The sequence below is a fragment of the Falco punctatus genome (genome assembly GCF_963210335.1).
Source record: "Falco punctatus genome assembly, chromosome: 4".
NCBI lineage: Eukaryota > Metazoa > Chordata > Aves > Falconiformes > Falconidae > Falco > Falco punctatus.
Window position 1 is genome coordinate 87,468,302 of NC_137583.1, and position 22,589 is coordinate 87,490,890.

General features: G+C 42.2%; 1 protein-coding gene across 1 annotated transcript in view; it reads left to right on the top strand.

The window, feature by feature from the left end:
• The window catches only part of CNTNAP2 (contactin associated protein 2), a 1,227,711-nt gene extending 1,206,563 nt beyond the window's left edge, over window positions 1-21,148 (top strand). The window contains exons 23-25 of the mRNA XM_080386067.1: window positions 3,635-3,865; window positions 18,904-18,975; window positions 20,729-21,148. Of these exons, the coding sequence (XP_080242193.1) occupies window positions 3,635-3,865; window positions 18,904-18,975; window positions 20,729-20,928 (503 nt within the window). The 3' untranslated portion in view covers window positions 20,929-21,148. The remainder of the gene's footprint in view (window positions 1-3,634; window positions 3,866-18,903; window positions 18,976-20,728) is intronic.
• The last annotated feature ends 1,441 nt before the right edge of the window (window positions 21,149-22,589 follow it).

Sequence of the window (22,589 nt, forward strand, 5' to 3'; positions counted from 1 at the left end):
TATGACTTTGCACTAGCTTACATGCTGAAAGTCAGGAAAATGCAAAGCAGTTGCTTTGTACATTTCCCTTTAAATAATGTGATTGTCATCTTCTTCTCTTTTTCTACCGTCTTGGTTATAGGGAGAAAATTGAATTTTAGTCATGACAACAAGGGCATATTTCATTACATAATCGTTACAGTCTCCAGGGATGGGTTTATAGCAAGCTTAGCTACACAAGGAGGCAAAGTGTAATGGCCTAACATCAGAGAGCATCGGTGTGCTGAGCCCCACGGAATGCACACGGGAAGGAACATGTTCACAGCCATAGAAGTTGATCCGTCTTGGTTTAGCGCTGATGTGATGTGAGCTCGTGGTAAATTTGTGTGAGGTGACTTTGACAACCACCATTTGTGGAATGTTTTAAACCAAAATGCAGATCTTCAGCAAGGTGCCTTGTTAGGGGTTTGGGTTTTTTTCTTTTTAATTCTTTCAGGATCTAGTCTCCATCACTTGTTATTCATGGAGTTAGAGAAGAATGGTGCTGTAGCTGCTTAAGTAGCACAACCATATTCATGGGGTTTTGTTCTTGTCACTCAGGATTGTGAGTGGGAGGCTATTAGCATTGCTGCATGAAGTTCCACAGAATATATAAAAATATGAATAAAAGGTGATTACTGAACTGTTACTGAACTGTTATTGACAGTGTTTACAATGTTTAAAGAGAAATACGGTCTTCTAATTGTTCCTTAGATTATAAAGACTACTCAAAATTGCAGCTATTCACTGAATATACCATGAACGTTTTACTGAAGTAAGAGACAGTGAATATTGTGGTCAGATAGGAACCTTGTCTGACTGATGTAATGTACAAGTAGCATTCATATGCATGAACTCTGGCTTTTGTACAGCTTTTCTACTAACTATAGTAAGTGGGCAGGCACGTGTGAGGTTTTTTACTTTCTATCAAATATTTGAAGATGAGGCTTGTTTGGTCAAGCTACTTTTTTAAAGGAGAGCTGGTTGAAAGACCCACATAGCTAATACAATTATTTTAATGCATTTAAGCTAGTCTCTAGCTGAGTCCTGAGCACATTTCCACTTTGTCACAGGTGACAGTCACTGCTAACTGCCAGCTTGTAAAATATAATATTGATACAGGCTGGATAAGTACTAGCAGAGAAAGAAAATTCTCAAATGAGAAGGAAAAGGGAAAATGGAGAAACAGAAAATCTGTTCTTGTACAGTGGATCACATAATGATCTAATGCAAGTAATTTTCAAATTATGCATCTTCCTTTTGTGTCCTTTTGCTAGGTGTCAGGGGGACTTAAATGTTGTATGTTTATCGTTCTAATAGTGTTTGCAAAGACAGAAAAGGTACAGCTTAGCTCTGTGTGAAAACCAAGATGTCGTTTCAATTGTGCTCAAGATTTGTCCAGTTTCCTCCAGTTTTCCCCCACTTCATGTTTAAAGTGTGAACCCCCAAAATAAAGCATAATTGAAATGCTCTGTCTGGTTTATAGCCTTGAAACTCCTTGTATGTATCCCTGGTGCAGACCCCTCAGTACTCTTAGTAATAGCACGGATATATGTATCATGGAAGTTTTTAGGGAGCCCAGTAAGCAGCTCAACCCTCATATAATTGGTCCTGGTTTGGTTAGAACTGAACACAGACTTGTCTGGAAGGTTAGTAATGCATTTTCTAATAATTCCGATTTGATTTTTTTGTGTCTTTATTAGTAGCAAAACTCAAACCCAGATGTGCTTTGGTTCCCAGCTCTTCCCCAAACTCTTACAATAAAACTCCTCCTAACTTTCTCCTCATACCTCTTGGGAGCACGCTCTCTGCCCCACCTCTGTTTTCCTTACTTTCCTTTTTATGACACCATCTTGTGATTTACAGACTTTTTTTTTTTTTTTTCCCCCAGAAACACCCTTTTTCAAACCCTTACTACTGTTCCTATCTGAAAAGGTTGCCTTTGAACAACCTGGGGCTGCTCCCTGTCTCTGTCCCTGGGATACCATCTTGCTTTGCTCAGCTCGGTACGGCTTCAAGGACCAGCCGTGTTAACTCCTGTCCCTGCGGATGCAGGGAAAGGCAGTTTGAAGCATCTCAGTGCCTCTGGAGAAATAGTCCCTGATACAGCACAGACCCAATGCTACCATGTGTCCCTTCCATTCACGCCACGCTATCGTAGAAGAAAGGAAGCCAAATTCCTCATTGCCATGTAAATATTATATTAGACACTGCGGTGAGGCTTTGAAATGTTAATACCCCCTCTAAACACAGGCAGCTGACAGAGTGCTGGGTTTGTTTCACTTGTGATTCAGGTTGTCGCAACAAGTCCTGGCAGAATTAAAAAAGTTGTGCGTGGCCTACAGATTCCTGGGTAGGAAGAGCATGTGCTGCATTTCACAGCTACCATTTTGGGATCTTTTTAACTGGTGTTTAAAGCTACTTGTCAGGTGACTTTGAGGGAGGACAGTTGTTCGGAGAGCACTGGCAGAGCACCGTGCTGTGCTCACGGGTGCCGGCAGGCAGCTTGGTGCCAGCCCGCAGCGGTGAGGTGTAAAATGGCCAACTGGCAGCAGGCGCTCAGGCGGTGGAGGCCCAGCAGCGGTGGGAGGCAGGTGGGAAGCAGGGGAGCACGTGTGGCTCCTGAGCCTGCAGCGGCACTGAGCGGGCTGCCGCCACCTCTCGCTGCTGCCGGAAAGGAAGGAGGCTGGAGAGCGGCCCTTTGCCACATCAGGCTGAAGGGATGTGTGGTCTCCTGGTGGGGGGGCGCTTGGTCTCCTGGCGAAGGGACACTCAGGTCTCCTGGTGAGGGGACACGGGTCTCCTGACAAAGGGGTGCTTGGGTCTCCTGGCGAGGGGACACTTGTTCTTCTGGCAAAGGGACACTCGGGTCTCCTGGTGAAGGGACACTTGCTCTTCTGCTGAGGGGACACTTGTTCTTCTGGCAAAGGGACACTTGGGTCTCCTAGCGAGGGGGAACTTGGTCTCGTGGCAAAGGGGAACTTGTTCCCCTGGCAAAGAGAGACTTGCTCTCCTGGCAAAGGGACACTTGGTCCCCTGGTGAAGAGACACCTGGTCTCCTGGCAAAGGGACACTTGGGTCTCCTAGTAAAGGGATGCGTAGTCTCCTGGTTAAGGGATGCTAGGTTTCCCCATGAAGAGATGCTGGGTTTCCTGGTGAGGAGACAGGAGTGAAGGGGAGTGGTCCCAGCCCACCGAGAGGGGCTAGAGAGCAACAGGACAGGGAGAACGCAGTGGCATCTCTCACAGCAGAAGCTTCAGCTGCGAGGAGAGACCCTGGCGATGACTGCTTTTCTACCTTCTCTTTTGCCGCCTCTTGTTGGGGAAAAGATTTTTTCCCTGGTCTTTTGTTCTCTGATGACTCCTTCACGCCAGCCTTTCATTTTAATGATAGCATAGCAGTGAAACTGAGTCACATCAAGGCCTGAAGGGTTCCAGCTTTAACCTGTAATGAAGTGTACAGAAACTTGGCAGGGTCTGACACATTCTCAGTCTCCTGAGAAAGGGACTTGGGAACTGAGCTCTGGGAATTGAGTGTTCAGACCAACCGTGCTTTCCAATACAGTGAATTGTTTTGATTAATCTCTTTGTTTTCCCCCCTGCTTAATTTCCCATAGAAATTGGGAAGATTGACCAAGATATATATAAATACAACACTCCAGGATTCACTGGCTGCCTATCGAGAGTACAGTTCAACCAGATTGCTCCACTCAAAGCAGCTCTGAGACCTACCAACGCCTCCTCTCACGTCCACATCCAAGGAGAACTGGTGGAATCCAACTGCGGAGCATCTCCACTCACCATCCCACCAATGTCGGCCGCTACTGACCCGTGGCACTTAGACTCAGGTAAGCCGGGGTTCATGCCATGTTAGCTTGGTGGAGCATTTCAGGGAAGAAATACATCTGCCTTTCTCTGTAAGGAACAACAATACCGAGTGAATGTGGTTGGTGGATGACTGTAGGAATATAATCACGGTAGGAAATGCAAAGCTAGAATGACAGAGATATGCCACCACTTCTAAATGCAGTTACAAGGTATTTGATTTGCCTTTTTTTAATATTCTGCGTTATTTTTCTTTTCCATAAGTCTTAGAGTGTTTGAATGTTGAGTTTGGACCTAGCTGCTGTGATAGCAATTTCTCTGTAGTATTGGGTACATAGTCAGCAAAAGGTTTGTAAGTACAGATAAATAAAGTATCATGGCATTTCTTAGGCTGTATTCCTAATCAGTGAGTATATTGTAGTCAGCTTCATACAAAAAAAGTGAATCTAATTTTAGGCTTAAATATGTTTATATAAGGTGCTGATTTGTTTTCTGAAAGGTCTGCTTTCCTTAGGCCGTGTTTAATGGGAGATCCCATTAGTCATGATGGCATTCATCTCGTGCTGAAAATGCTGGAAAGCCAAAACGATTTGCTGATCCCGGCAGACTCATGACAGTCTTTGAAAGTATACATTGTGCCTAACTTTAGAGGGTTTCTTTCTCTTTCCTTCTTGAGTGTCAGGTAAATACTTTAAAAAAAAAATAAATCTGTTCCCTTTATAGGGTCACGTGTCCATTGACACCTCTCTTATATTTTGTCCTCATTCTGATTTCACTTGTAGTAGTGTAAATTAGAACCTGTCCTGGCAAAGTTTATGCATTTACTGTGATATAAAATTAAAATGCTAGTGGAGAAAATGGGTCCATAATGATTTTGATACCCATTAGCCTTTGCCTGTTGTGTTTGGGGATGCATCCATCTGCCAGTTTTCATATGTGAGGGGACAGGTATGTATGTCTTATAAATAGGTGCCAAGACCATACCTTTGGGGTTTGGATGTGTTTTGTTGGTTTTTTTCCCTTGCGATATCAAGGAACTCCTTGCAGCATTTCCTTTCAGCTCTTTTTCAATAGAGAAATAGGGCAGATGTTTGTAAGGGGAGAGATATTCCAGGGCTGAGAGTCCCAAATATTAATGCTAACAATCTAAAACCTGTCATTCCCTCCTTGCTGCCATGCCATTGTAAGATTTCAGTACATTACGTCCCTGTTTATAACATGCAATCTCCTTGCTTGAATTTTTTTCACCAAAAATTAGTAGTCCCTTTCTTCTCGGTAATTATTAGGTCAAGTTTTACCTGAAGGTTATGTTCTGTGCTCCTCTTTCTATAAAAGCACATTTCCTGAAGGATACCTCACTGACTCATGTCTTTTAAAAAGTGCCATAAACGTCCTGAGGATGCACTGCTGCTGTGAATGTTGTGCAGATAATGGGTTTTGGTTGTTAATTTTGGTTGGTTTCTTTTTCCTACACTGAATATAACTGCAAGCTAGTAAAAGACTATGGTGGGATTTACTCAAAATATTTGAACTGCTCCTAATAGCTCCTGATGTTAAAAAAATGGAGGTCCTGCTTGTCATTGCCATGTGCTGCTATGCATGTCCTTGTGTTGGTTCAGACTCATCTTGACAACTTTTGCTGCGTTGATTCAATGTTGATGACCTGACAGATTATAAACTAACACATTTTCTTCTGGATTAATTGTAATAGTCATGGAGCCATCATAAAGGATATCAGGAGACATACGGCATGCAATTAGGTTGGCTCAAGATGTCTGTTAACTTCTGCCGACCAAAAAATATCTAATTTCCATAGCTGAATTTCACTTGGCTGTTTGAAGTCACGGGCAGACAGACTGCAAATGGCCCACCTTCATTTTTGGCGGTGATTAACTTTAGTAAGGCTGGGAGCTAGGGACCCCTCCTCTTGTCCTCCCCAGTGCTTCGCAGCAGTAGAGGGAAGAGATCATATTGCTTTAAAGGCTGTTAGCGAGGGACTGCTGTACACTGAAGGGAGCAACAGTGTCAGGTGAGTTATGATAGAAAGACATTTCACAGCAAGGGAGTGTTGTTTCTCTGGGGTGGAAGTGAAAGGGCATTCAGGTGTGGGTAAACAATTCCTGACTTTCACTCTGGGTGACATTTCCATGGTACAAAGAGGAGGTATCGCAGCAACTGATTTATTGGTGTCAGGTAAGAATAACTCAGTCTTTGTGAAGGTATCTCTGGTGGTGTGACACAGCTAGCTCTGTTTCAGGCTCGGGAAAAACATCTACTGTAGACTGTGTGACCTTGCACACAGATGATCTTGATGACTGGTAAGTGAAAATGCTTGGATTTAGTGTCACTTCGCATTAGCAAATAGGCAGTTGTCACTGAGGATTTTTTTTATGTTTCCCAAACCCAGCTAGAAGATTTTCTCACACGTTGTGTTGAAAAAGAAAATGGAAAAATCAGAGGTATAAGTGATGTTTCCTATTGGCTCCAGAACTGGAATAGTCTCAGTACTCTCAGCGTGAATTTACTCCTTTACTAAACTGGCTGAAGGGGTGAAGACATTCTTTTGAAGTTCAGAGAAACACTTGTAGTGGTGCTAAAGCAAAAGCCACACACACTCTGCCACAAAGAAATGGTTGCAAAGAACATGGCTTTGAAAGCAGCAGTTACTATGTACAGGGTTTCTCAATTGAAACAGGTTTTAATCTATATTTTTTATTGTTATGTCACCTAGATCTTAGCAGAATATGAGAATTGAGGACAGGTGGTTTGTAGTGAAAAGAAGAAAAGAAAAATTTTGTGGCAAGTATCATAGAGTTTAAATCTCATTCAGTGACATGCCCTGCACTAATCCAGATTCACACTTTAAGTGTAGTGTAGCTTTTCTTCTCAAATACTGTGGAATTGGATGTTTAAGATTGAAAAATGTTGTAGGAGGGGATCAAAGTTAAATGTCTAAATAGGACAGATACACCAGACGGCAAACGTAATGATCTTTTCACCTCTAAACTGCAGTGCTGGATCAGACCTTATGAATAATTACTGGATATTAAGCAGGTTCTGCCTGACAGATGACCTACATTAAATGTTTTGTCTTAAACTCTTCTATGTAGTTACAGCATGGACACCTCCTGCTAGCTGCAAAACATTTTGGATGCCCTAACAGAGAGGCTAAGAGGGAAATAATAAAGACTGACCCTTACAGACAAGTTCAGGGATTTATCAATAAGAAACCTTTTTGATTTGCTCCCCAGATAAATGGGCCATACAGCTTCCGCATTCATTGTCTTGCACTTTCTATTACCCTTGACTTCATACATATTTCACATTTACAATATTAGTTCTTTCTAAATTTGTCATTGTGAAAATGCCACTTCCCTCCCTCCGAACCCATGGCTAGTGTTTTGCCATGCTGCTGGGACATTATCTTAATCTTTTATTTGGCTTGTGAGTATTCTTGCAATTCATAGTCTTTTCCTGTTGCTATGGTGATCCTTTCTTGGTGGTGATGAAGCACAGGAATTCAACAAGTCATTCTTTTCTAGAATGTGACTTCCTGGTGATTTACAAAAAAAATGTCAATTAAACCCAAGCAGATCATCAATATAGTTCTCATCCCATGTTTGCATCCCATCTGTATTAGTTCATGTCAGACAATCCAATTTGCCTCGGTGATCTCAAAAGGAGTGTAGAATGGCATCTGGGCTATTTACATCAAAAGGAGTGTACAAAGGAGGCAAAAAAGAGCCTGATCAATGACCATATTATTTAAAAAATGACATGCCTTACCTTAATATGTTGTCTAAACCCAGAAAATTACCTGTCTGGCATACATTTCAAAACAAAAGTTGTAATTGCATGCCTTTAACTATATTAGCGTGCATTTTAATACCTATTACTGTGGCATATGTTTAAAAAAAAAACACTAATCAAGAGTTTTTAATATCGCTTCAAAGTAGCTAAGATATATGTCACTGATAACTGACATCTACCTTGCTCATTGTAGAGAAGCAAACAAAAGCTCAAACAGATGATGATCCTGTAGTAAATAAATTCCCACACCTAAGATGCCTTATACTTAAAATCAGAAGATGCGTATTATTGGGGTGGGGTTGTTCAGTTTGTGGGTGTTTTTACCTAAGACAAAGTTTCTGCAGTTTACTAATGAAGTTTCGCTTCCAAACTTTTCTTATTTATATAGAAAGGGTAGAAGAGACCTACTATATATATGTACCTCTCCATTTTAGGTGAAATGTACTCCAGCTTACCAAGCTACCCAATCTTGATTTTAGTAAAAGCAAGAGATACCAGTGAAAGCAAGGTATACACAACAGTTGACAGACCGTGCTTTAGCACCTGTAAGCTGCCATGGCACTACACAGCTGCAAGATATGTTTATCCTGAGTATGAACAGAACATCATCTAGGCTATTTGATGCAGGATTTAGCTAAGCCCATATTAGCTTCCACATACTAAGAATTAAATGGAGCAGGATTAAATGTTACATTTGCAATGTTCTTCCAAGTGGTGTGACTTTTTTCTGACTGTATGTATTTAAACCCTAAAAGCTCTTTATTTTTTTAGAAGGTGAAAGGTCTTGCCTTTAAATGTCAACAGCTTATTTTGAAACCTATGTTGAGCATGTCTGGCAAAAACATTGTATGAAGACATGCACCGCTGTCATCAAGTTTAAAATGGCTGCCTGCAGGTTTAACTCCCTTTTTGGTACAAATTCATCCCTCTTCCTTTAACAAGTGATGGCAGGAGAAGAGAGTGGGAGGGCTGAATACTGCACGTATGATCCCTGCTCACCTAATTGATGTAATAATTACCTTTGTCAAGTGAAAGATAGCAGTCCATTTCTGGACTAAGAGCAAGTGTCATTCGTGTGTAACTGGTGACAGTGCTGGAGGTCACCTTCCGCATTCAGACGCTGTCAGGTGGGTTGCCATTCCACCCTCTGACCACTGGTACCCACATCTCAGGGGGCAGAGCAGCAGCACGTGGGGAGAAGCTGTGTCAGATGCACAGTGGCACGGATGTGGCTACAGAGACGGGAAAGGGCTCTTACCCTTGTCAATGGCTGGTTACAAACAACTCAGTGGGAAGGAAGGATCAAAGGCATGACTTGCTGGAGGGCAGCAATTCAGCCCTCAAAATGGTCTTATGTTACAAACACACAAACCAAATGGTCTTCTCCTGGCCAGAGACACTGAGAGAGTCCTGTACGCATCAGTGAATCCAACAGCAGAAGGATTAAAGTCAATGGTAATGTGTGACACAGCACTCATTGGCTCCTCTAAGGGATGGGGGGAGCAGGTTCACTTTTCCAGGCTGCCTGCGTGAGGGGCAAGTGGGATGGAAGAGGTGCATCATGAGACAGCCTACCACATGTACATTTGATCTCCTAGGTGTTAGCAGTATTAGAAACGGATGTGCAGGCAGTTGCTACAATAAAATGATGCTCCTCCTTTACAGGCATAGCAAACAGGATTGGCTACCTCTGCTGCAGTTGGAGAATGACACCAGATTCTCTCATTGAAGTTACTGATCACTCGAGGTGGTTGGGTTTTTTACATTAACGTAGCGTGTAAACATTGGGAGACCCTTTGTCTGCAAGTAAGCTAGTTTAATATTTATACTCCTTATAAAAGAGGTGGAAGATGCACATGCAACCTGCCGGGCAGGCCAACAGATTCTTCCACAGCCAGATTTGCGTGCATTTCTGTGATCATATTTCCTCTGCTGACAGTGACAGCATTTATCCCCGATTCTCCTGATACAGATATTATCTCAGAAGTCCGTGACTTTGACCCAGTTGTTTTCAAACAGGAAGGTGGCATTATTTTCAGACAGTCAGGGATTGAGTCTAGCAGATACTCACAGCTCAGTTTCTAAGCACGAAGTGTTTCTTGCAGGCAAGAAGGTAAGTGGTAAACATTGAGATGCAACAGTTCTATTTTTCTCCTCCCCATCGAGCAGCTAACTAGAAAGAGCATCTGCCTGAAATTTGGCACAATCAGGGCTTCATCCTTAAAGGGCTTAATTATGGTGCTTGAATTACTAAATCTCTCTTTTGATTTGAAATAAAAATTCCTCCCTCAGTCTCATCTAGTTCCTTCACACAATTAGGCATAGCTTTGTCTTATCTTTAAGAATATACAATTTCAGTGTGAAATTGCTGACACTGTCTAGTGTATCAGACAGCTGACAGACTGCCAAGCTTGTAAATTCTTCTGGCATTCATTGAGAGACTGGCATTGTAGCTATTTCATAAGCAGTGATTTGAATGTTAATGCTGCTACCTGACATCAAGACAAGAAGGTAGTAATATTAAAAAGAGTGTTTTCCATCCTCTGCAAAGACTGTATTTTTTCCACAAGTACTAACTGTCTATGAACATAGAGATGGCATAAATTAGGGAAAAAATGGAGTGGAGAACGAAGCATTTAAATGCCTGAGCACTTCATGTCATTGCCTTCTTTTTCCTTTCCTTAAGCTGAAAAGCACTTCACTTCCTGTGTAAGAGGTTATTCTAGATTACACTCAGGTCATTACAGCTATTGAAGTTTATTTTAGATTTAAACTCTCCCATCTGACCTGTTCCTCATCCCCAGTCCAGACTTTTCTTTTTTCATAAGTGTATGAACTCTAAGAGTGCAGAACCTGGTCTTGTTCATATCCTGGCTGTGTGAAGCCCTTTCTTCCAATGACCTCAATAAATAGAGTCCATCATATTTTTTTTCTGCTTTTTTATAGCTGTCGTAAGCTTACAGGCTTGTTTGGTATTCTTGTTCACTGAGTTTGATTTTTTTATTATTTTCTTTCTTTCTTTCTTTCAAGTATTCCCTGTGGGTCCATTATCAGAGATTAACTATATATGGCTAGGCTTTGACCAGCACTTAACTTTACTGTTCCTTTGACAGCACCAAAGTGTTTCATATTCTACATTAATTATAAAAGGAAGTATTTGTTTGTCTTCCTTAACGGGTGAAATGTAAGCACTGCTCATAAAATTTTCATGAAAGTGATAGCTTAGGCCAGCATGACTAATACACTAGCAGTTCTTGTCTGGAGTCGTAGTGAGACCCAGTGCTGGACAGACATTACGACCAGGAATTAAAAGTGAGATGAGTTCAGGTCTTTGATGGATGGGGGTGCTCTAATGTGCTGCAGATCAACTGGAAATCTGGCAGAGACAGAACTTGCTGAAGTTCAAGCTGCACGATCCAAAAGTGATTCTAAACATCTGCTCTCCCTTTAAAACAAGGGTTAAAATTCTGTAGTATACAAGTACTAGTTACTGAATTTAACAAGTGTTTTGGTCTTGCTTCCCACTACTTCGTACAATGGTTTGCTTGTTTGCAAAAGAAAGTGTAAAACTTACTATTGAGAAATGACAATGCAAAGCGGCAAGCAGGGGAGAATCACCTAACCCATCCCAACAGACATTGCAGGAATGTTTTCCCTGTTTCTTATTTCATCCTGGACTGGTGTGGGGGAGTTTAAGCTGCAGGGATGGGTCGTCTAATAAAGCACAAGTTTTTCTGTCCCTTTGGTAGGAAGATTGCTTTTTAAAACTGAAAGAAGGAATATTGCACTGCTTTCTCAGAGCAAACCATTCATAAAACTCGCGGTTCCTCTCCTCCATAAGAGTATGGACAGCAAAGTCCACCTGCAGAAGGAAATGACAGGAGTAATAACACAGGCAATCCAGAACTGTCCTGACTGGCTGGGTTGTCGGCTCTGGTGTCCACTGTTGAGAATTTGCGTGGTGCCGATTCATTGGCCATGGAGCGTTCAATGAATTTTCCCCCAATGCTGCCATTGTTCGTTGTCGGCATTTCCATTGTTCACTCCAAAATTCATGCTTTTTTGAACAGAAACATCCAACAACTCTTTTTCTATAATCCCCACTTACTTTCCCACACTGTCCCAGGCATTTGGATACAGAAGGGCTGTTCAGAGGACAGCGTTTCTATTAAGCCATCATTTCAAAAGATTTTTTTTCATTTATACTCATTTCAAATGGAAATAAAAAGACACGATTGGAGAGCCTTCATGCCAATAATGCAAAAACACAGGGTTTGTGTTTTCCGTCATCTCTGCGCATGTCTCACTGTCTCTCAGCAGAAATCACCAGTAGCTGTCAATAAAAACACTTGCATTTCAGTGAAAATTTCTTAGAAAAAAATTGCAACCCTTAAAAAATTTTTTGATCTAACAGAACATCCCATACAAGCAAAACTTAGTTTAAATAATTGATCGAAATAGCACTAACGTGTTGGAGGACGTTTTTGTTATTTATGAAGGGTTTTTTTTCTGGTTTTGTTTCCTCCCTATCCCTGCCGGCCAAGAAAGTTGCAAAGGATTGAGGAAATGAGTGGATTTTGATCCAGTGTTCAGACATGGTCCAAATAATTTGCATTATTGGTGACAGAGAGAAGAAGATGACATTTTTTAAAGTGAGAAGCCCGAATTTTTCCTCTAAGCTGCACATCTGTTCTGGTAGTTTCAGAATTGCTATGTGGGTGTGCTTTTTCCAATATCCTGTAACTCTCACCAAAAAAAATATTAAGTCTGTGACTGCGAAGGCTTCTATTTCCATAAAGACAGAAAAACGGTTCGTATTAGAGATGTACTTGTAACCCTCTGACACTACAGTTGAGGCATCACTGAAAATTCAGGGAGTAATCACTGACCCCATATACCATGCTAGGAAAAAAATGACCTTTTACAAACAATATGGTTACTAATATCTTTTAAATATTTTGTGGTGTGGTTTGGTGTGTTGGGTTCTTTTAATGTGAAAGTGTTTAATATTAAAAATAACTTCAGCCAAATTCTCAGTTAAGTCTGACAGACTTTAGCTGATGTCAGTGGGTCTTTAAGTAAACTGTTAACAGAGCTTCATGTTAAACAGTCCTCCCTCCAAATCTGCTCTCAAATGCATAGAAAACCAGCAGCAGGAGTAGTTTTCCTTCTTTCGGCTTGTGTTTTCAGCTTGGAGAAGATTGAAAAAAAATATAATGTATTATTTACAAGAAAAAAAAACATAGGAACTTTCAATACAAAATTTGCCTTTTTAATACTGCTTCAGAATTTTTTTTCTTCTTTTTCTGAATTGCTGTAGTTTACTTGTCATGGGAACTCCTCCCAGAGCCACCCTGAGGTGGAGAGCAGTGGCTGGGATGGGCACGGGCAGTGGGATGAGCAAGAAAGGGCAACTGGAGTCTGTGGGCTGTGATGTTCGCCTTTGAAGTAGGGCTGTGTAATGGAGTTGTTTACTCCTGCTCCATCATTTCTTGTGCATGTGTTTAGTTTCTCTTGTAATCTAGTCCCTTCAGGAAGGGGAATGCAACTGTGAATGCCCATTAGTTTCTACTATCAAGAGTTGAGCAATTAGTTTCTGTACTTGCAGCCTGTAATAAGGAGTGCTCTGTAATTTCAAACCGTAGCAGTACAGTCTCACCTAACCAGCAGAGTTGGCATAATTTGACAAAACAGAGCCAGAGAGCTTGCCCTTTTTTTTTTTTTTTTCCCTCTCTGTTATGGTCCTGTGGAGAAATAGGTTAGTGAATAGGTCTAATGTCAGAATGCTAAGGTATCAGTGAGTGTTTGCTCTCTTTGCAAGCTCACTTCTTGGATGCCTGGCTGCAGAAGAGAATGAGGAAGGAGTTCAATTTCACATCTTTGCTGTCATTTTGTTCTCTCACTGTGCTACCTTTAATCAATGTCCTGATTGCTGGGAGTTTTATATACCTTGTGATCACCAGATCCAGTTGTTCTGGTTGCTTCCCTAGTTCATATTTGCATCAAAACCCAACTGGTCTTAGTAATGGGAGAATACCTCTCAAAATTGTGGACATCTGTAGAGTGGGAAGTCAGAGCAGCCTTGCAACACGTGTTAGCTCTAGGCTGAACGAACTCAATCTCCAGCATTTCACAGCTTTCACCCATTGTTTGTGTTAGACCAGTGATCACTCCCACCCTTCATTTTTTGGAGTAAATCTACACTGTATCTTCCTTTGTAGTGTGGTGTGCTTTAACTAAGACTGGCCCACTCAGTGAAAAAGTTCACTTAAAAAAAATTGCTTCCAACAGCTTGTGTATGACACCCCTGGTAGTGTATGTCAGAATGGCATTTGCCTTTTACTTTGTACTTCTCAGTGCTGCTCTCTAGCTGAAAAGTCTCCCCGTTTGGTTTTGGTTTACGCCTTGCCTTTCCTGAATAGCCTTTTGCTCATTTCTCTGCCCACACCCACTTTCTGGACCACTTTTCTGCTTTAATGGGGTCATTCTGCATTTCAATTTTTGAATTTGCACAAGGCTTTTATGTGAGATCCATTGTAAAAGCTGTTCCCTGTAAATGGCAGATGCAAAATCACACCTACTATAATGAAGCAAAATTACCATTCACTCTGTTAAATCAACCACATCTGTCATCTTTAACATCTAATCCTAATTATGGTTTGTTTATCCAGTCCCATCTCCCCTTTCCATTCAGTGAGTGATGCTGTATTGCAGCTGGCTGTGGCAATAACCACGGTGAGTGTGCTGGATGATGGTAGGTCTCCTACTGCATTTTTGTGGTCATCTAAAATTTCAAATGTCATTAAATTGATGGCCAAAACATGGGTTTTGGCTGCAGTCAGTCTTTAATCAAGCTTTTAGGTGCTGCAAAGTTCCTTTAACCTCATTTACCCTGAGACTAATAACAGAAAGTTGAAAAGTGCAAAATGTAAGTTCAAACTCCGTAGATTTACTCTGTGGTTATTGAAACTATGTCCTTGTAAACAGCAGCCCATGAAAAAAAAAGAGAAGGGAAAGTATGTTGTGTCCTTTTACATTCAGTTAGCTTCAGGATGATGGTGTTTGAAGCAAACCCTATGGCCTGCTGTGGGAAGGCAGGGTGCAAAGAACAGCATCGCCCAGCTTGGATTGTGGAAGGGAACCAGACAAAGTAATGTCCATAAGCCACAGATGAGCTTAGTATTTCCTGGTACAAATCCATCCATCCCTAGGCTAGCTGTAGGTTTTGCAGGTCTTTGGTGTGTCCTGACACCAAACCAATGGCTCTCTGGCACAGCTGTGTGAGCAGAGGATTTCGGGGAACTGGCAGCACATCTCTTGGCCCAATATGTAATCCAGGGGAGATTAAAAAGCTCTTTGCTCTGTTCTTCATGTTTTGATTCACATAAATGAGACCCTGGCTGCTCAGAGAAACCTAGGGGAGAGTCAGAAAAAGCTTCTACAATAAGGAAACCTTTCCAGTGCAGTCCCTAAACCAGATGGGAACCAGGTGTTTGAAAGCAACCTCTGTAGACCAAGTCTTAAAGGAAAACTGGATTTTTTCCATATTCATGGCCTCAGCTAACAATTAGGTAGCACAGTATATAGACCAAAACTCCTGCAGTATTCCTCCCCACACCCACCTTATATTACATTCACCACCCCACTTGCTGCCCAGAGGGACTTTGCAGGCTAACTGCAAAGAGTAACTGCAGCTCTGTGGCACCTGTTAGCTGTGGGCAAGTCGTGATTTGAAGCTGTCAAGGTATGAGTGTCAGGCAGTGCAAAAGGGCTTGCTGAGAAATATAGTTAGAATTAATGTCACAGTGATAATGGAAGAATCTGAACAGGGAAGAGGTGTTCCCAGCTCTGGCAGAGAAATGAAGGCACACACTTGTCCATTAGCAACTCATCCTGCACTTCATCTGCATATTGTAGCCATGAGAACTGGTTATTGTACTGGGTTTTAGATTCCCATGAAACATGAGAGTCACTAGTAGCAATATCAATTTTGTCTGACCAGTCATTTTAAAACATTTTAGGAGTTTCTCTTTGCAACCTGTGAATGACAATCTATAGTCTTTGTGCTTTCACCAGAGCCTCAGTATTATTATTGCCCCTTTGTCAGCCTGCTCTAACGTGTTCTTTCCTCACTTGGTTCCTGAAATCTACCAGTGATGGAAAAAATAATCTTATTAGTTGTCTTCATGACAAAGTTGCTTAATATTGCCAAAGAATGTGACTATAGTATGGTCAGAGACAAATCACCATGTGTTTGAATGACTGTTACCTGAAACACTTGCTCTTGGTGCCTGTTGGTGACAGTACTCTTGTTAAGCTCACCTTGGAGGGTCAAGGAATGTACCCTTATACGTTATTTTCTGCCTAATTGCTGTGGCAGAAATTACCCTTTTGTAGTTCTTAGACCTCTGATCTGTAGCTATTTCTGATCATTTGAGAAGCTGCTGCTGCCCAGAAGAATTTCAAGGCAACTTTAACCTAAAAAAGAAAGCAACGAGTTCTTTTGTTCCTCCACTATCCATCTGTAGTAATACTTCCAGTAAAAAACTTGTATAGACTCTTCTGCAGCGAAAAGTATTCTATAACCCCACGTTTGGCTGAGATTTGAGATAGAATTTTTCAGTCAGAAACCACACAGAATGTAAAAGCAGGTCTCCTGCTGACACAAGGGTAATGGAACAGGAATTCATGAATTATGGCAATAGTATCTGCCAGCACTGCCATAGGTGCTTTAAAAAGAGATTAATGGACACCTACACTCATTTTTTTCACTACAGCACTCCTGGTTCTCCAGCAGTTGCAGCAGAGTACAACTTACCCAATCTGATGGTGAACTCTTGTTGAAGTAGGTTGTCCCCTGCCCCCAAACACATGTTCCTGTTTCCTCTTTGTCAGAGGTGAGAGTCTCAGGGTGCATCATACCTGCTTGTTAACCCCATGGACATCTGAGCGTGCATGATGACTAGATGCAATGGAAAGCACCTTTGAACAGAGGCATCGGGTCCGGTCCTAGCAGCAGCTCTCAGACACGATCAAGGATGTAGCTTCACATCATGCATCATGTTCTTCATTATCCTGCCATGTACTTCAGTGGCTATTGAACGTCATAAGCCATGGTCTTCCATCTGCCAGGAATGCCTTGTAGCATAGCCGTTGCAATGTGGCAGTTCAGGAGGGATCGTGCTGCCATAACAGCAGCTTTCCTCTTCCTTTGCACTTCGCTTGAAACAACCTTGTAAGACAAGATAAAATATGATATTTGGTTGTAAGGGAAGGAGGAGCTGTGACCATTGCTGATTTTAAGATTTCTTATGTGGGGACACAGGAGAGCAACTCCAAACCAAGTGGCAAGTGGTAGGACTTGGTAACTGCCTGTGGGGCTGCTCCTGTGGCGAGGGGCCTCCGTATGGATGGTGGAGAGCAATTCCTTGCGATTTGGCAAATCTGTGCTGTTCTGCATAGTGTTACTTGGCTTTAGGATTTTCCTTGAGGTGCAGGCAGGGCAGGTTTAAAGTTACAGTTTATTTTCCCACTGCCATCCCTTCCCCTTTCAGCACTGCAAGGATAATATTATGAACCCTGTGCCAAAATGTCTCTGTAGGAAACATTCACGGTCCTCCACAGTAAGGTTCTTCTTTGGAGCAAAACCCACTGATACAGCATCAGGTATTTATTTATCTGTTACATTTTCTAGCCTGGTTTGTTTCAGAGAGGTGTAGAAATGCTGTTTCCTGAAGCCAGAGCACCAACAAATGTCAAAGGCACAAGTGCTACTGGCAAAAACTGCTGGCCAGGCCCCCTCCACTGAGCCCTGAGAAACTCTCTTGTCTGTCCTGCAGGCGACCGGCCAAAAACTAGCTGCTGAACACACAGCTGGTCCCACTCTCCCCCAGAGTAGGCACACAGAAGGCTACTCTAGCCCCAAATCTCTTTTCAGGCCACATGGCGAGCTGAAGCCATTCATTCTTTTGTGCAGCTGCTTCATGAATCAAAAGGAGCTTTATTCTGGATTTTACTCCATGCGTATAGAAAGCCAGTTGCACTCCCTTAGCCAGTTTGAGGCATAGTGAACTCATCACTGGCCTGTAAAGGCAACTGATTAATACAATATCACCTAATCCATCAAACAAGGAAAATACAGCTAGGTTTTAAATACTGACCCAAGAAGTAATTCGTATCCTTCATTATTTTACCTGTCTCCAGTTAACTACTTTTAACAACCATTTCCTCTGTTTTGAAATCAATGCCATAAACCAGTGGCAAAGAAGGGAACAATTGCAACTACTCACCTGCTCCCTGGGCTTGCTTAGTCACCGCAGTGTCTAGTCACTGTGGCTGACTATAAAAGAAAATGCTGAGTATAGGTTTAATTGATGAGATTGCCATTGGAAAGCATCTGTGATGTGTCCTGGAGTTAACATCAAGGCTACCATCCAAATTCTACTTTAAATCTGGACTAATTCCTTCATCCAGCTCTGCTGCAAGGAGTCTCTCCTTTTCAGGTCACTGGCAGATGAATGCTGGTACATCTGACTGTGTTTCTTCTCCTCATCTGTCTGCTGGAGGTTCTCTTCTCCCACGGGCTGTCCTGCCTGCCGTGCCTCAGCTCCTCCAACTCGCAGCACTGCATCTCAGCACCAAAGCACCACCAGCAGTGGCTAAGCTGGCACGCTGGGCTTCCTCCTAGAGTAGCAGAGGTGCTGGCACGTGCTTCTTTGGGCAGCAGCTCTGTGGCTTCGTCCAGCAGAAAAGGCAGCCCCTCGCTTACCTTGGGCTGTGCAGCAGCAAAAGGGATGGCAGTTCTTTCATTCCGAGAGCTTGCAGTTGTATGCAATGGCAGTCACAAAATCCTGGAAGCTTCTGAAGCCTTCTATGGATGACAGTGACAAAGGCAAAAATCTCAGTGTGTATGATCACATGTTTTTGAAAGAACGGTTTCTGTTTGGTTTTGTGCTAAAGAAACTTGCTGAATTTATGTTAGTAGAGTAACAAAATGACATCCTGTGCTAACAGTAATGCTTACTGAGAGTACCTCCTTTGTTTTTATTTTATTTTTACTAAAAGGAGGAAGCAAGAAGTTCTGAGGGATTAGATAATACTGAAAGATTTTCTACTTTTCTGCTTCTTTTGTTAAATGTTTAGGAATCACAATTTTCTTTCAATTGTATCTGAGGATGTTGGATATATTTCTGAACTACTATGTGAAATTTCACTGCTATTACAACATGTATCTTTAATTCCCTATTTACAGCCAGTGCTGATTTCCCATACAACGGTCAAGCTATAGGAGATGGAGTTAACAGAAACTCTGCCATTATTGGAGGTAGGAAAAGTGTCTACTTTTCTAAGGTACTTCACAGTATGATTGTGACAGCTGAATTGCAGTTGGAAGCATATTCAAGCTATTTGCTAAGAGCAGGCTGTGTGGGAAAACTGCATCCGAACAAAGTGAAATAGGAATTTGTGTAAATCTGTTCAGGCACATTGTCCTAGTGAAATTATTTGTTCTCACTTAGTTTTTCCCTTCAGATTCAGTTTTTACCAAATCAAAATACTGATATTCATAATCACATATTAAGCATCAGTGTGGGGAGCTACTTTGCAGTAGTTACTTATGTTAACAGAGTAATTAATTTACATAAAATGACAAGGACATTTTTCCAATTATAGCAGATTCAACAGGAATCTATTCAAACATTATTTGCCCCATCCTTGACAAAAATCCCTCATGATTCTGCCTTGGTTTTTAGGGGCCAAATTCTGCTATAACTTATGTGCCGGAGAGTCCCATTCATTGTGATAGGGAAAGTTAAGTAATACCAGAATTTGATCTCTGAATTAGCATTCCGTTTGACCGGCTGCCTCCAGAAATAAGGGTCCTGATTAATTTTATGCACACATGCAATTTTCCCTGCCCTGTCCCGCAGTATGGAAGCATTGCACCATAACTGTCCTGGGAGAACTTTGCCACTGCATCAAATTCTGAAGGCATGTAAAAAAAATAAATTGTAAAGATCAGCCTAATAGTTTTTAGACAGTTCTAAATGCATATAAAATGACATTCTGGTGGTGTTTTTTGTCATGTGAAGCAACACTGAGTATAGTATTACACACACTGTAATGGAATGTCTTGGGTTTTTTCCCTCGCCCCCTCAAGAGCCCATGTTTCCATATCCAGGTTTAGATCAGTTGCTTTAGTTTTGATTTGCTATGTTATTTTTCCTTTTTAATTTATATTTTTATTACTACTCAAAACTTTTCCTTAAGACATTGAAACCTTACAATACTAGAAGGATAGATTGCATTCCTCAGAAAAATTCAGGCCACGCCTGAACAACCTGGCTGTCCAACTCACCAGTTAACAAAAGTGGCATAACATAATTCAGGCTGATGACAAGGTGGTTTTGACCTGAGAATTTTATAATCTCTTCATCCTGGAAGATCCTCGTGCCTGTAGAGAAGGGCCAAAACCAGTGCTGTTTTAGCACATAGTTACCTGTGCCTAAGAGGGTAAAGATATATGAGTCTTCTCCATAACAGGGCTGAACTCCAAATAAAACATCGCAGGGGTAGCAATTAAGGATAAATGATGATAAAGCAGTTACATCTGTAATTATGTGAAGCCAGTGCCTAGTGGGTGGAGTAGGCCAACAGTGAGCCAAGCCAATTTTCAAGGATGTGTTGAGGGGCTATGATGGATCTATATGGCCATTGACTGGAAGACATACATCCATGACTCAAAGAGCTGCCCAGGCCGTGACATTTCAGCCCCGTGTTTGGGGAGCACTCAGAACCCTCCATCTGGAGCTCAGCAAAGCTCACCTCTGTAAGGAGGTGTTAATGTTGAAGTTTACCTACGGGATGAAAGTCACTAGCAGACTCCACTCACTGACATTTTGTCTATAGCAAAAACTACATATAAATATTCGAGCATTGGAAACCAAGGAATTGTGGTGCTGTTTAACTGCCCATGTAGCTTCGGTTCGGCTCAGAGGAGCTGTGGGATCCTTTCTTTGTGTCAAAATCTGTAGATGGTGTTCTCATTAGCTGTGTCTTTTCTTTCTTCCTCTATGTAGGTGTCATTGCAGTGGTGATCTTCACCATCCTCTGCACCTTAGTGTTCCTGATCCGCTACATGTTTCGCCACAAGGGAACCTACCACACCAACGAGGCCAAAGGGGCAGAGTCAGCTGAGAGCGCCGACGCCGCCATCATGAACAATGACCCCAACTTCACGGAGACCATCGATGAGAGCAAGAAGGAATGGCTTATCTAAGCCCACGGGGATGGGGCCTGGGGTGGGATACAAGCTGGGCCAGGGCGGGACTGGGATGACTCTTGCAGTGGGGAGAGAACACTCTGTGTCGGACGCTTGAGCACATGTACGGTAAAAAGATCAGCACAACTGGAGGAGCAAGTGACAGGAAAATACCACTGAGACTGGAGGAAAAAAGGGAATATCTCAAGCATTTAAGAAAAAATACTTTTTAATATTATTTACAGCAAATTGCCCCTTCTGTATCCAAACAACTACAACAAAGACCTGTTTTGCAGCTTCAGCATTGGTTAAAATTTTCAGTAATACCTGTCTATTTCTCTGTGTGTTTAGAGGTGTTCTGGATACCCGCAATGAGAAATGGGGCTGGTTTTTTTACATTTTTTAAAAGTTGTTTGAAACATGGGTAGGTCTGTCCTGACAAGTGGCAGACCTTTCTTCCTGGCCTTGTGTTCCTTCATGGCCGGCCACTTCCCCCTGGGCTGCCCTCAGCCCTGCATCTTGGCCATATCACCGTTCATTTTGGTGGGATTGAACTGGGGGTTCAGGGCTGGGGGTGGGACGGGGGGGGTGTGACGATAAATGCCAGTCTGACTCACCAATTTTTCAATGTGTCATCAACGCGTGCCAACCCTGGCAGGATCCATGTTCTTGACCCAGGCATGCTGTTGATTGCATACAGTTCTCATCAGCAATGTAAAAATACTGCTATTATGACTACTACTACTATCAGAGAGGACGATCATAAAGCACAGGAAGCTTTGGGTTTTTTTTTTATTATCATTATTATTTTGTTGGTCTCGAGGGAGGATGGTGCTGTGTGAGTCTGTAGACCTAGTCTGTTCCTGTGTCTTTGGCTATGGCACTGGTGACCTGAGGCACATGCCAGTTTAAACTCAGCTCTGCCTGTGGCATATTGGCATACCCTGTTCTTAGGTGTAAGCATTGTAGTAGGGAATTAGAGCCAGACTTGGCTTCTGTTTCTTCTTTATAGGCTGTTGCAGAAATATTAGTAAAGCTCTAGTCAATGCATTTGAACCCATGGGCTTCACATAATACTTTTTTTTCCAACTGTAGCATAGCAATTTATTCATTAAATCCTTTGTTCTGGTCCCTCTGCAAGGAAAGCCTCTGCTGGCAGTGTTTGCACAGGGAGGAAGGTGAGGCAAAGGAGGCTTGGAAACTGTCCAGAAAGCACGTGAGAAACACGCAGCGCCCAGTGGAGAGTTACTTTTCAATACAGAGATGTACCTGAACTATTTTGCTGTCTTTGTAAGGTATTATTAAGAACAGCAAGGCCAATGCCAAGTGCACCATCGCACCCCACGTCCCCTTTTGGACCAGGCAAGTTGTAGGTGTCACCTGAGAAGCAGGCAGGCGGTCTGTAGGAGAGGCAGAGGGGCAGCCTGCAGACCTGATATCTTGATGGCAGTAACATGGCTTTCCCTTGCCCTCTGTAGAGGAGCGTGGTTCTACAGGGGTCTGATTTGGTAGGAATTTAAGACCTTAATGGGCAGTTTTGGCAGTGGAACAGAATGAAGGAATGGGTGTATTGCAGGGCATTTGCTGTTTCCTAAAAGAAAGGAAACAATACCAAGAATTTCCCTTTAAAAATATTTATGCTCATGACATTCATAGATTTGTTTTGTCTTTAATGTTGC